The sequence below is a fragment of the Hyalella azteca genome, unplaced genomic scaffold (genome assembly GCF_000764305.2).
Source record: "Hyalella azteca isolate HAZT.00-mixed unplaced genomic scaffold, Hazt_2.0.2 contig1316, whole genome shotgun sequence".
Taxonomy (NCBI): Eukaryota; Metazoa; Arthropoda; class Malacostraca; order Amphipoda; family Hyalellidae; genus Hyalella; species Hyalella azteca.
This window is the reverse complement of record NW_025931637.1, coordinates 575,454-589,683: the sequence shown is the minus strand read 5'-3', so window position 1 is coordinate 589,683 and position 14,230 is coordinate 575,454. Positions and strand designations below refer to the sequence as shown.

At 42.2% G+C, this 14,230-nt stretch overlaps 3 protein-coding genes across 3 annotated transcripts in view; all 3 read left to right on the top strand.

The window, feature by feature from the left end:
* Nucleotides 1-6: 6 nt before the first annotated feature.
* On the top strand, nt 7-2,822 carry LOC108682837 (aldo-keto reductase family 1 member B7). The gene is made up of 4 exons (XM_018172077.2): nt 7-110; nt 637-802; nt 1,022-1,119; nt 2,033-2,822. The coding sequence occupies exons 1-4, from the start codon at nt 25-27 to the stop codon at nt 2,082-2,084; spliced, it is 402 nt and encodes a 133-aa protein (XP_018027566.1). The 5' UTR covers nt 7-24; the 3' UTR covers nt 2,085-2,822.
* A 2,872-nt stretch (nt 2,823-5,694) lies between these two features.
* Nucleotides 5,695-6,339, top strand: LOC108682832 (putative uncharacterized protein DDB_G0282499). The gene has a single exon (XM_018172073.1). It carries the CDS (start codon nt 5,695-5,697, stop codon nt 6,337-6,339), a length of 645 nt encoding a protein of 214 aa, XP_018027562.1.
* Nucleotides 6,340-13,145: 6,806 nt separating this feature from the next.
* Nucleotides 13,146-14,230, top strand: part of LOC108682831 (unextended protein) — a 46,687-nt gene continuing 45,602 nt past the window's right edge. Inside the window, exon 1 of the mRNA XM_047882254.1 lies at nt 13,146-13,570. Within this exon, the coding sequence (XP_047738210.1) occupies nt 13,146-13,570 (425 nt within the window). The remainder of the gene's footprint in view (nt 13,571-14,230) is intronic.

Genomic DNA, 14,230 nt, shown 5'->3' with positions numbered 1-14,230 from the left:
CACGTGGAGTTCCAGCAGACGGAGATGCAGGCCTACAGCCGCGAGACAGGCCTCGTCCTCACCAGCTACGGCACGCTCGGCTCACCAGGACGCAGTTCCGTGGCTAATGAGTCAGTTAACTAAATTCTGTTTACAGCAATTGTATAGACGTATCTCCTTAAGTTCCCGTTACATCCAAACAAAGAATGAGAACTCGAAAATTACGGATCCTATATAGGTATATACTTTAGTTTCCCAGGAATAAAATTATTTTAATTATTAAAATTATGTTCACGCTCGCCACTGCGCGTGAGGTGCCCAGCATTGCCGACGACTGCGCCCAGGAGCTGCATTGGTGCAGTGGTGGGAGCCTCTGTCTCTCGCATGCAGCCCCCGGGTTCCCGTTCTACTTAGGACAAGCTTAGCTCATGGCCAATTCAGCCATTCATTCAATTATGTTTGAAGAATGAGAACTTGGCTTGTCCAGGTTTTTGTGTAATGCAAACCTAATAGTTCAGGCGTGTAAACAAGATATTGATGGTCATTAAGGCTACCACTGGCCTAAACGTATCGAGAATGGGGAAACGCGGGGAATGGGGAAACTGACCTATCACCCCCAGAAGAGACAATTACAGCAACAACACGCATGCCCCGCAGGCAGGGTTGCGTGATCCCGTCGGTGCTGACGAACCCTGTGGTGGTGTTCATGGCGCAGGCGCTGGGCAGGACGCCGGCGCAGGTCATGCTGCGCTACTTCGTTCAGCAAGGCATCGGCGTCATACCCAAGTCCGTCACGCCTGCCAGGATCCAAGAAAATTCCCAGGTGACACATCAACTTTGGACTTGATTTTGTTGTGGCCTCTAATGTAAGTTCCGACCGCAATTGATCAGAGATTCATCCGAGCCCTCCACTGAAAACAACAAAGCTGCTCCTCAGTTTTCAAGAATTTGAACTGTCAGAATATTAAAATTTTAAATGATCAGATCTACCTGGAAGCAACAGAATCGCGTGGTTGTTTCTAATGCAATTATTTTGCCACAGCTTTTTGGCTGGAGTCTATCGGAGGCTTGCATGGCAGCCCTGCGTAGTTTGGACAAGGGCGAGGCGGGACGGTCGTTCAATTTCTCCTCACGTCGAGGGTGAGAACCACGCTATGTCGTCATGCTGTGTCGTGATGATGACGCCATGCTGTGTCGTGAATCGTGATGATGTCGTCATGCTGTGTCGTGATGATGTCGTCGTGCTGTGTCGTGATGATGACGTCATGCTGTGTCGTGATGATGACGTCATGCTGTGTCGTGATGATGTCGTCATGCTGTGTCGTGATGATGACGTCATGCTGTGTCGTGATGATGTCGTCATGCTGTGTCGTGATGATGTCGTCATGNTAGGAGTTCTGACTACCATGGCTGCATGAACTACAGGAGTTCTGACTACCATGGCTGCATGAACTACAGGAGTTCTGACTACCATGGCTGCATGAACTATAGGAGTTCTGACTACCATGGCTGCATGAACTACAGGAGTTCTGACTACCATGGCTGCATGAACTACAGGAGTTCTGACTACCATGGCTGCATGAACTACAGGAGTTCTGACTACCATGGCTGCATGAACTATAGGAGTTCTGACTACCATGGCTGCATGAACTATAGGAGTTCTGACTACCATGGCTGCATGAACTATAGGAGTTCTGACTACCATGGCTGCATGAACTATAGGAGTTCTGAATTAGTTTCAAGTTTTTCTCTTAGATTGAATATGATTCCCAGCCATTGAAAGGATGAATGTCATGGACGATTTTTAATTGCATTTACAAGCAGGTTTTAACGATTTTCTGATCAGGGTCGGGTGTGAAGTCTAGGTATTGGCAGAGTACCTATCGCAAATTCATAAAATAATGCTTCTGAATTTTTTATATTAGGCTTTATTTTCAAAAACTTTTACTATGTTAATATAGTTAGTCATTCTAAAATCTTATTTGTCCCAAGTTTATACACAATGAACTCTAACCATGGATAAATCTCGTTGACAGCGGTGATTAAATTCCAGGTTCGAACTGCATCCTGAATATCCTTTCCCCTGCACACCCCACACGCGCTGATGTGTACTATGTACTGCACCTGCTGGACAGTGTCTTCTATGCTCACCAGCAGAGTAAACAGAGGGGGCACTTCAATGACAGTTTGACCGCGAAATAACTATTTAATCAGTGACAAAACCGGACAATTTATTTCTTAAGAATATTTCTGACAATCCTTGATCTTCCAAACTTGGTCAATAATCATAACGTTGGGCGGTCTGCATGAAAAAATATGTGTACATATCATACAATATTTATGACTGACACAAATATTCGAAATTTTTTTATAACCGGGAAAATTTTGCTCCACAAGAGTAGTTTATAAATGCATCTAGTGAAGGGCTGTTGTTTACCACGTCAGTAGAATTATTGTATAATAATTAACGATCATGGAGAAATATTTAATGCCACGTTCCATGTTGTTCCTCAGCGCCAGTAAAGGGTCAGTCTAATGCTGCTTCATGCAGTTGCTTCTATCATTAAGTCTAGTCGCTCGCTTTGTTTTATGTATTATTCTCGCTTCGCCAGCCAGAATATTTTCAATATTGCAATGCACAAGAACTTGAGCCTAAACTTACGAAAGAAAGTCACGAGTGTTTTTAGAGTGGTTGGGTTTATGGTAATATGGAGTTTTAATCAAATCAATACCAGTGTTTTTGTAAATTAGGTAAAGAGTTCAAGGTGTATAAGTAAGGCTAATTTTGCCAATCGATTATTAATAATCCCTGAATATGTGATTCTGCTTCCTGTTGAATAAATTCTCGCATTTATTATCGTTTAACTGTTCCTTCCCAAAATAAAATAGTTTGTAATTGTTATTATTGCTATAGGCTCATGCGGGTCAACGCCGCCAGGGTCCCCATCGAGATCGTCGTTCGTTTACCACCGCTCGCGCCGCTCGCCGCACAGTGGAAAATACATTTACATTTACGATTATTTTCATTTCCGTGAAATATGAAGTGAAATACTATTCATTAACTAACGTGGCCACATGCGTTAATCTAGCCGTCAACCGTTCATTGTTGTGGATGAATGATACTTGCAGCACGGAGTCCCGGGCTACATGTATATCAACCGTGTTAAACTTATTTGATGTCGGCCAAGGTTAGCTGAGATATTTCATTGGCAGAGACAGGGTACGAGTGAATCACCATGCTGGTGGCTCGGAAGCTGCAACGTGCGTGTTCATTCATCATTCATTCGCCACGTGAAGGCATCAAGTGTCATTCGTGGTCCCAGTGACCTCGTCTAGAAGGCAGTCCTTGGAGCTCTCAGCTTTGCAGCGCTCGTTTGCATTGCTCTTATGACCCAACACTCAATAATTTGCAACTTTGAACAATCTCATTAAGAATTTAAATTGGCAGGAATTGTGATTATATATTTCAGATTTATTTTTTTCAATTTTGATGGCCTTGCCACTGAAATTTTTCTAGCAACGCGAATCTCACCCAATACTTTTTTTGTCACGGTGAGGGCCATTCACGGGACATATTCTTTTTTAATGGGTCATTCTCGGGACCTGTTCTGTTTTGGGTGAGCCGACCCATGAATTCAATGAGCAATTCACGGGACCTATTCCGCATTTAATGGAAAATTCAACGGACCAATTCTGGATTTATTCGCTGTTATCCTTGCATATATTTTTACATTCTCAAGGTCGTCCAACTAATTACTTTCGTAGAATTATTTAATACCCATTAGGTCACTTAGGATTTCCGTTTATCGTAAAAATATCTAGACGAATTCAATTTATTTCTCGGTTTCAATAATAAATCCACATTTCTGGCCGACCTCGAGCTGAACCTAAAGAAAAAGAATTGACTATTAAAAGACATACAGATTTTTTCACCTCATATATCGCTTGATGCTCCCGCTTTAATGAAACGGTTTTCTAGTCATCAACCGTCATCAGCGCTTCCCCTAAGCTTTGACCACACAGCTTTGCTCTCATCTGGGTCTGAATTCGTGGTGGTTCGACGGGAATGTGGTTTCCAAATCTGTGGCTTCGAGGAGAGTGTTGCTACTGAACTTTGTGGTTTCGGTAAGAGTGTGATTTCCGAAACCGGGGCTTCGATAGGAGTGTGGTTCCCGAAACCAGGGCTTCGACAGGAGTGTGGTTCCCGAAACCGGGGCTTCGATCGACAGGAGTGTGGTTCCCGAAACCGGGGCTTCGACAGGAGTGTGGTTCCCGAAACCGGGGCTTAGACAGGAGTGTGGTTCCCGAAACCGGGGCTTCGACAGGAGTGTCGTTCCCGAAACCGGGGCTTCGACAGGAGTGTGGTTCCCGAAACCGGGGCTTCGACAGGAGTGTGGTTCCCGAAACCGGGGCTTCGACAGGAGTGTCGTTCCCGAAACCGGGGCTTCTACAGGAGTGTGGTTCCCAAAACCGGGGCTTCGACAGGAGTGTGGTTCCCTAACAGGGGCTTCGATGTTCTCCTGCTCAGGTGGCAAGCCTGAGCCAGGCTGGATGCGGCCTGTCATCAAGCCATAGGCCTGTTGTGGCCTGTCGCCGATTCTTGTCTTTTCCAAACTGACGAAAGTTTGAAGTAGCTATATAGCTTTGACTTCCACTGGGTTCGATACGGTGCTGGGCATTTCAAGTCTGAACATATATTTTTCATAGCTTTATCTAGTCTGTTCTTGAACGCGTTAATATACTCGGAGCGTCAACGATGTAATCGGGTAGACTGTTCCACATGTCGGTGATTCGAAGCGATAAGAAATGTTGTCGCATGGATGAGTTGCAACACAGTTTTTTTAGTTTATAGCCGTGGCCCCTGGTGTTGGTTCTTGTTTCAAATTTTAGTAATCTTTCTGGGACCTTGTATAAACCATGATCATGCCATGAGTATACTTGTTTACTTCAATGAGGTCCCCATGCAGACGTCGATAACAGAGGCTTGGAAGCTTCATAATCTTGAATCGTTCTTTATAAGGATTGTTTTTAAATCCCATAATTATCCTTGTTGCACGTCTTTGAACACTCTCGACTAAATTTTTGTCCTTTTCTTGTTTTGGTGACCACACGTTGTTTCCAAACTCTGGGACCGGATGCTTGACAGCCAAAAACAACAGCTTAATCGCTTCTGTATCTAGGTACTCGTAAGAGCGTCTGATCAGTCCAAGAAGTTAGTTGAATTTATTAGCTTGCGTTTCAACATGCTTAGATAATTTCAGCTCCTTGTCGACATTAACTTCCAAATCGTTTTCCCCACTAGACTTTTCACTCGTTACTCTCTCGTTGCAACCATGTGTTCTCATACTGTAATCTTGCTGTTCTTGTAATCTTGTAACTGGTCTTGTAATCTTGTCTTGGTCTTTTAATCTTGTAACTGCCCGAGGAATATCAAGCGTCAACCACAAAACCAGAGGTACAACGCGCAATCACAAGCATCAAGCCATCAGACAAGAACATAAGTCAACATAAATCCTCAACGATACTCCAGACAGCAAGATCTTAGAGGGCCCCAGGTCGCAAGTTATCTCCAACTGCGTAGAAATTCGATATACCAGATCGCTCCGGCACAGATATGAGGAATGTCTGGGGCGGTACGTAGCAAAACATCCACCCACTAGAGACAGCATCTGAGCCCATGGCGTAATCGCTTGTTGCGTATAGACGAGCTTCAAGATGAAATCCAAACTCAGTACGTTCAGCATCGACAGCAGCCCGTTCAACATCGACTGCAGCCCGTTCAACATCGACTGCAGCCCGTTCAACATCGACTGCAGCCCGTTCAACATCGACAGCAGCCCGTTCAACATCGACTGCAGCCCGTTCAACATCGACAGCAGCCCGTTCAACATCGACAGCAGCCCGTTCAATATCGACTGCAGCCCGTTCAACATCGACAGCAGCCCGTTCAACATCGACTGCAGCCCATTCAACATCGACAGCAGCCCGTTCAACATCAACGACAACAACCCATTCAACGCCAACGACCGCAATCTGTCCAACATAAATGACAGCAACCCGTTTACCTTTCACCCCAGCAACCTGTTTACCTTCCGCAACAGCAACCCGTTTACCTTCCGCACCAGCAACCCGCTTACCTTGCGCACCAGCAACCCATTTACCTTCCGCACCAGCAACCCGTTTACCTTCCGCACCAGCAACCCGTTTACCTTCCGCACAAGCAACCCGTTTACCTTCCGCAACAGCAACCCATTTACCTTCCGCACCAGTAACCCGTTCACCTTGCGCACCAGCAACCTTACCAACATCAACCACAGCAACAGCAATCCCTTCGATCTGAAAAACGGCAGGAGTTCCTAGGTGATTAAGCAAACGCGTCCGACATGATTTAGGAGCACTTCCCGGTTGAACAATCAGACAAGCATTTGATCACACACTGAGAGAAAAAGGCCCTCCGTTTTGAAACACTTGGGTGTTTCAAAACCTCTCGAGCTTGACGTGCTTATATATGTGCGGCTATATATATAGGGGGGCGTGGTCAGTGCGCCGAATGCTGTCATAGGAGGTGGTTGTGTGGAGCCGCCGCTCATGAATGCCACGAATCTACACTGCTTACAAGTGTCCAAGTCTAAATTTATTTGAATTGTTGCCGGAAAACTTGATTAAAATCCCGTTTAATGTAATGGATCATAAACTGATTAACCGTAATCGCTTTGGGTGGGCGGGAAAACGCCATTTTTAATAACCTCGGTAAATAAATAACCACAAACCTCACAGCCTTATCTATCGAGATACTCTTCAACTAAGATCTATTCTTGGTGTCAAACCATTAATATTTTAGCCCTTTTGATCTATAATAATTAGGTAGGTCATATAGTAAACTTCTTATAAATGTTCACCACCGAGTGAGCTGCTCTGCACGTCGGAGCAGCTCAATTACGAAAATGTGGCCTTTTTTGAAATGCACTGGACTGAAAAATTTTATATTGCTGTTTTGTCCGTCTGGAAACTTTTTTTATGGAAAATATGATCTTAAAAGTTGTAAATTCATTAGTAGTTTCTGTGGTTACTGTGCTGTTTCGCGATACATTCTACCTTCTTAGTGTGAGGCACCACAAAATTTCACTTTAAATTGGTTTAATTCTTCCTTAGCTCCTTAAAATTTGTTTTATGGATGATTGGACTTCAACGGGGTAGGCTAGTATCTTGGTACTTCTGTTCTTTGGTAGTTTTGACAAACGATATTTTTTAGCAAGTTAACTCAGACTAAGAAGAAATTCCATTACTTAGTTCGATTTCTGTAAAGTACTCCGCTTCAAGTTATATTTCAAATTCACAGTATAATATTTTCTGAGCATTTAAAAGTTTTGATAAATTTATGGGATTGACTTTTAATATTCACTTAAATCTTGCAGTGACCACACAATCTCTCTACCGCAGAAATGGGTTATGGATTTGCAAGTCGGCTACGATGGTAATACCTCTGAGCCCTTCAGTATCAAATGCGGAGTTAAGCAGGGTTGCGTTTTGGCACCAATATTTTCTTAGGTATCTTCTTTTCACTGCTGCGCAAGTTTGCGTTTAGGGACTGAACTGAGGGCATCTATCTACACACCAGAAGTGATGGTAAACTTTTCAACTTGGCTCGTTTGAGAGCAGGAACAAAGGTCTGCGCTGTTCTCATCATTGCGTTGCTTTTTGCTGATGATGCAGCTCCCTTCCCATAACGAGGAGGAGCGTTCTTGGGCCTATTTTGTTCGTTGCTTTTATAAACGATCTGCCAGAAGCAGTGTCCAGCGTGTGATCCATGTATGCCGACGACACAAAAGTGAAAAGTTTATAATACAGTGAAGGATGCGTCATATAAAGCGCAATTGCAAGATGATCTTGACAGCTTAGTTAACTGGGCTGATACGTGGCAGCTGCGGTTTAATGCTGACAAGTGTAAAGTACTTCACCTCGGGAATAACAATAAACAGCAAGATTAAGGTATGAGAAGACATGGCTGCAACGAGAAAGTAATGATTGAAAAGTCTAGTGTGGGAAAAGATTTCGGAGTTTATGTCGACAAGGAGCTGAAATTTTCTAAGCATGTTGAAACGCAAGCGAACACATCCAACAAACTTTTTGGACTAATTAGACGCTCATACGAGTTCCTAGATGCAGAAGCGATGAAGCAGTTGTTTGTTGCTGTGGTACGCCCGAATCTAGAGTTTGGAAATGTTGTGTGGTCACCGAGATTTGAAAAGGACAAAAATTTAATAGGGAATGTTCAAAGACGTGCAACAAGGATAATTCCAGACTTGATGGGCAAGTCCTATGAAAAAAGATTAAATGTTATGAAGCTTCCAAGCCTCAGTTATCGACGTCTGCGTGGGGACCTCATTGAAGTATACAAGTATACTCATTTTTTATACAAGGTCCCCAAAGGATAACTAGAATTTGAAAAAAGAACCAACACCAGGGGTCACGACTATAAACTAAAAAAACATGCGCTGCAACTTCACACGACATTTCTTCTCGCTTCGAATCACCAACATCTGGAACAGCCTCTCCGATTACATCGTTGGCGCTCCAAGTATGAAGGCATTCAAGAACAGACTAGATAATGCTATGGAAAAATATATGTTCAGACTTGAAATGCCTAGCGCCATATCGAACCCGATGGAAGTCTAGTAGCTATTTCACACTACCGTCAGTCATGAAAAGATCCGGTCAAATGACACGATTTTAGATCTTCTGTGAACAAGGCACAAATAGTAAAAGAATCGGCGACAGGCCACATGAGGCCTACACTTCAGCGCCGACATCACTATATTACGTTATGTTATGAACTGCTTCGCCAATGCCTGCAGGGAGTACGGCCTGACAATCGCCACCAAGAAAAATTACGTCTAAGGCCAGGACATTTTAATACTCCCATCTATCACATCAACGATGAACAGCTTGAAGACGTAAAAAATTTCATCTACCTGAGCTCAACTACCAGTAAACAACCTGGACCTAATTCACTGCGAGATCGATTGCCAAAGGATTGCCAAAGCGGCAAGTGTAATGAACAGACTGGATGAAATGTTGTGGTCCAACGAACGACTGAGCCTCAATACCAAGCTCAAACTGTACCATACATAAGTCCTTAGTACTCTTATGTATAGTGGCAAAACCTGGATCACTCACCCTGTCGTGGGTATAGTGGTAAAAATGGATGAATAAAAATGTTAAGTGAAAACTATAATAAACAAACGACATATACAAACAAAGACATGAGTTCATATAACCGTGTGTTCTCTTTGCGCTAGTTCATATTTTTGACCTCAAGATTGGGAACCTTTCTGAAATTAATGAATAAAAAAGAATTTAGAACCAGCAAGAACAAGTGCAGAATATAATTCAAACCATTTAAATAAATTTTAGAATGGTAAAATAATAATCAGGAACACCTCTAAACACCACCACTGGATTGAAAAAGAAAATTATCACAAAAATAAACAGACCAAATACAAGGCAACCCGTACCTCCGTGGTGGATCACACAGCAATGTACAAGTGCAGCTCTTATCTGGTCAAGGTCACGTCTGAGGCGTCTAAAATCCAAATATCAAAATACCTAACTGTAATAAAACACTGTTGCACGCGTCCCCTAACAACCCAGACAAGAAAACCGCCTAAAAGGTATCCACATGCGCTGCATCCGACGCATCCTCAACATTCTGGTCGGGAAAAAGCGGATACAATGAGCATACATCTCCTCCTGCGCCAGCGTCGTGCCCCATGGCTCTTCCACGTGCATCGCATGCAGAACGGTCGCATTTCCAAGGACTTACTCTGTAGAGAACTAGCCATAGAAGTGCGCTCAACTGGCCACCCGGCAATGCGATTTGAGAATGTCTGCAAGCGCGGCCTTGGAACAGCCAACATCGACCTCCTAACCTCGCCTGCTTGCAGACAACCGCTGCCGTTGGCAACGGCGAGTCTGAAGAAGCGAGGAGCTGCGCAGATGCTGATACGGGTTAAAGTGAAAAATTGTGAGTTTGTACATGTAAATTACCCACCGTGTCGACTATTACTTTAATCTGCTATTCATTTTGAATCCTTGAAAACAAATCGCGGGAGCCAGTTTGCTCACATCGAGGGCCATTACAAAGACGTTGCCGAGGAAAGCGTCGTCGACACGTCGCAGGCTTAACTGTGCGGTTGCCGGCGGCTGCGTTTATAAGCAACCGAAATATGCAACAGAGATATTCTTCTTCAGTTACTCGTCACACAGGCAGGATCTGCTCCCACGCAGAGTCATTGAAACAACGGTGACTCATGTATTGAAACGGTCAACAATCTACGATTAATGGTCAAAACTTTGAGATATCTCTGCGCGGTCAGCATCGACTTTACGGCTGAGCACGCCGCGACTAAGCTGTGAAATAATACGATAACCAACAGCACAAGCGATAATTTTGGATGCGGCAGTAACATCATTAATTACTTAGTCGTCAACTGCTATAATATCACTACAGGCTAAATGCCGTACAGCTGTTGCAACAGCTGTACGGCATTGAGCCGGGAGTGATATTATAGCAGTGCAGTTGACGACTAAGTAACAATTCCGAATTCTACCGTTGTTTACGATCATACCCATCGTTAGTCATCTTTAAGCGACGAAACGAGAATGCAGTTATGAAGAAGACGAAGCGACTACGGTACGGGGTCCAGAGGCTTGTCGGTACAGCTACTTGGAAAAATACGGCAGCCATTTTGTCGAGGGCGTTCTTGACGGATACGGTCGTGTAAAGCATTTGTACCACTTAAGTCGTACAACTACATATCGCCGTGTTCAGGTCTCGAGTTGCTAAATTTGAATACTGATTAGAGACGTTCCCTTAGAAGCGATTGATCAATCTTTTCAGTTAAGAGGATAAAGTTCCAAAGTCATAAATGACAAATACGGCATTACTATTTACGTGATCGTGTCTCTGGAACCAGTCATTTTGTTCGTGTTTGGCTGTGCCTTGATTTTCCCCTGTTTAAGTTGAATTAAAAGAAAGTGTTTCTTATTTTCCTTCATGTACTTAAGTTGCCATGACTAAGCCAGCTGCGCTAGCCAACACACGTGTGATTTGCTGCACTGGAAGTGAAGTATATTTTTTTAACATAGAGGCGACGTAAAAAGAGTCTTTATAACAAATTATCAGACAAATCGGTTTCATGTGATAGAATATGAGTTATCCCATGCTGTCTATTCCTGTGAACACCGTTTTAAGCTACCAGCTTTTCAATGAGAATTCTTGATAGGAGTTTAAAGTAGAAATGTCTTCGTTGCGCAACGATTATTGTTATTCCAGTGTTCATTATGATGATCATCTGGAATGTGATAATAATACGGCCAGGAGCTCCCATTCTACGAAGCACGCGCCTACCTGAGGAGCATGGCAGAGCACAGACATTCAGAAGCGTCGCCATGAGCCGCACATTACCCTGAGCATAAATTAAAATGCAATAGTACGAAGGAAGCAGGCAACTGTCTTGTCTGTTTACATGTAAGTTAAACAAAAAAAAAAGAACGAGCATAAATTTGCATTAATTAACAAGTATCACCGTTATCCTGTTGTTCATACCACAGATTTTAAGATAACGAGCCTATATAGCGTCCCTGCCTAGATTACGAGATCCGTCCTGAGACATTTACGGTTCCTTGAACAAATTAGAATTGCTATCTGCTCTCCGTCTAGCAGCGTTTCTCCTAGTGTAGGCCCAAAACTTCAAACGACTGTTGCGACATCTAAGTTTAAACAATCTTTTGAGATTGTGATCTTTCATAAGAAGCAGTTTTCAAATTATTACTGAACAGAATGTTTTAGTTGAGAAACCAATCAAACTCATGTCAATTTTCTGAGACATTTCAGATGACAGAATAACAGAATAAAAAAATGTGTTTATGTACGAAAAACCTTTTTAAAAATCTCATTTGGGTACCATACATGATTCGAGGCGATTATCTAGAATAAAGTCCAACGTCGTGCACCGTAGCTACTAGCTACCGTCACTCAAAATTGAATCGCCTTCGCACTTGATTTCTACGGCGCCAATGCTGGTCAGAGATGAATCTTGATAAGTTTAGGGATACATAGAAATATAATATAGTCTCGTTTAAATTTGCATGCATTATACATAATCTCTATATTGGGGGCCGTGACAATTGATACTACAACAGCTCAGACCGAATCGACACATCTCCGGACCAGCCTGCGAACTAGGCGGGTCCGGAGAAGTGTCGATTCGGTACGGTTCAGGCGCCATCGGCTGAACCTATTTGAGCGAATGCAAGAAAAAATTCACGAGCTCAGGGATAGAAATGTTTCCTAAATCAAAATGAAAAAACTTGTGATTTTTGCCTCGCTGAAAGCTCCCGGCCCTCCATGAGATCTAATGCCCATTTAACAAATTAAGTCGAATAAAGAGAAAGAAGGATGTGTTGGAGCTGTTTAGCCTAGGTTGTTTAGATTGATTAAACTGCATCCATGTCTCATATTTAACAAAATACAGGAAAACCCATGTTTAAGAATCCTACAGTGATTGAGTTTCTAATAAAGCTCACAAAAGACTTGCGATTCTCGAGTGACAGGTGAAAATCTCTACTGTCTTAATAATAACAAAATATATTATATCAGTAGGAACAAATCGTGGAGTCGTTAATAATTAATTTTCATGAATAAAAACCATGGATTATAATTAGTAATTTAAAAAGCTGTTTTTAGAGCATCGCGGGCTTGTCTTCTACAATAATTGAGCATCGCTAAATCAAAAACATTGAAAAAAATAATGTAGTCGTCAAAACATTTCTATCGGGTAAATTTTATGTTCAATATATTTAGGTGTGCATTCAGAAATGAAATAATAGTCAGAGATGGTGGTTTTAGCAAATCTTGATAAATGATCCTACTTAACAATGATATCTGTAACGCTAATTCCTTTCGGTTTTCATGTGTATTTTTTTTTTATTCGCAAGTAATTTATTGATAAAAATTGCTTTGTAAATGAGAAAAAAACATGTATTGTCTGCTGCGAAGTAGTTTTTGAATGTCTCTGGCATCTCAATATCAGTTGCCAGCTACCATAATATTGTAAGCTGCGAGTGAATGTGCCCTATGGCTACAAGCTGAACTGCAGACAAACATGGCAACTGGTGGAGAGTGGACGTTCAAAAAATTCCTCTTGCTGGTCGTGTTGAGTGCAAGTTGTGCGAGTGATTGGCCGGTAGAAAGCAAAGATTCATTGCCAAGTGTAAAATGGGCACCTGACAAGCCCACTATTATAGCAGGTCAACCTGTATTTCTCAAGTTAAACTTGACCGGTGATATTTTACGAAACCGTACCTTTCTCGCCCTGACGAGCTTTTTGCCATCTGAAGGAAGTGTACCCCGTGAAAAGCTGTCGACCTCTGCGTCGCGTTTGAGAACCAACCCAGACCAAAGTGCATTTCTGCATCTCAGATCTTATCAGACTAATGAACTCTCCGCTGGCGACGCTTGGATTTGTGCTTCGAATGATGGATTACATTGGTCTGCACTTGGCGAGGGTGCCGTGTTACATGTGGTCAGGTTAGTACTTAGTTTAGTACGAAATCTAAGCATGTCTGTTTTTAAATTACTCAACAAAGAAAAAAGATTAGAGGATCTTTTTAGATAACATAAGATTACCAAGATAAGCTCACAGTCGTCAGTCACTCGGTTCAGATAACTTTCTTGATCTGTGATTAATTGTGGCTACTTTCTTAAGATTGTAGGTTGGCAGGCTGGCAACTAATCTGGAATATAGAGTAGATTTTGTTGAAAATATTGATGTAAATTATAATTTGATAAATGATAATAATAGTAAAGAATCATTTAGATTATAGTTACTATCAAGTTGTTAATAAAACTACATGATTTGTTGGCCAAATTGAATTTTTTCAGAATATATGAATTTGAAGCCACATGATTTTAGTAAGAATTCTTACTCTGGCTCTGCTAATCTTGATTCTATTGTGGCTGCTGTTCAAATTTTCTTTTCCAGTTAGGAATGATAAATAATTTGAGAGAAACAAAGATTTGTATAGAAAGACTATGATGAAGCCTAGAGTGACCTAGCCTAATCTGGCTTTGTTTTCAAATATTTTAGACTCTGTCTATTTTTAACTATTTTTTATGCCTAATATTTCTGTCTTCTTTGTTCTTTTGTATAATTAATTACTTGAATATTTAGCCTTTCTTATTATCAAC

What these genes read in the sequence shown, in the direction of transcription:
- LOC108682837 (XM_018172077.2), top strand. Translation starts at nt 25, where the DNA reads ATGCAGGCCTACAGCCGCGAGACAGGCCTCGTCCTCACCAGCTACGGC. An exon ending in CGCAGTTCCGTGGCTAATGA is followed by an intron (nt 111 to 636) that starts GTCAGTTAACTA and finishes CATGCCCCGCAG; the next exon opens with GCAGGGTTGCGTGATCCCGT. An exon ending in GGATCCAAGAAAATTCCCAG is followed by an intron (nt 803 to 1,021) that starts GTGACACATCAA and finishes ATTTTGCCACAG; the next exon opens with CTTTTTGGCTGGAGTCTATC.
- LOC108682832 (XM_018172073.1), top strand. Translation starts at nt 5,695, where the DNA reads ATGAAATCCAAACTCAGTACGTTCAGCATCGACAGCAGCCCGTTCAAC.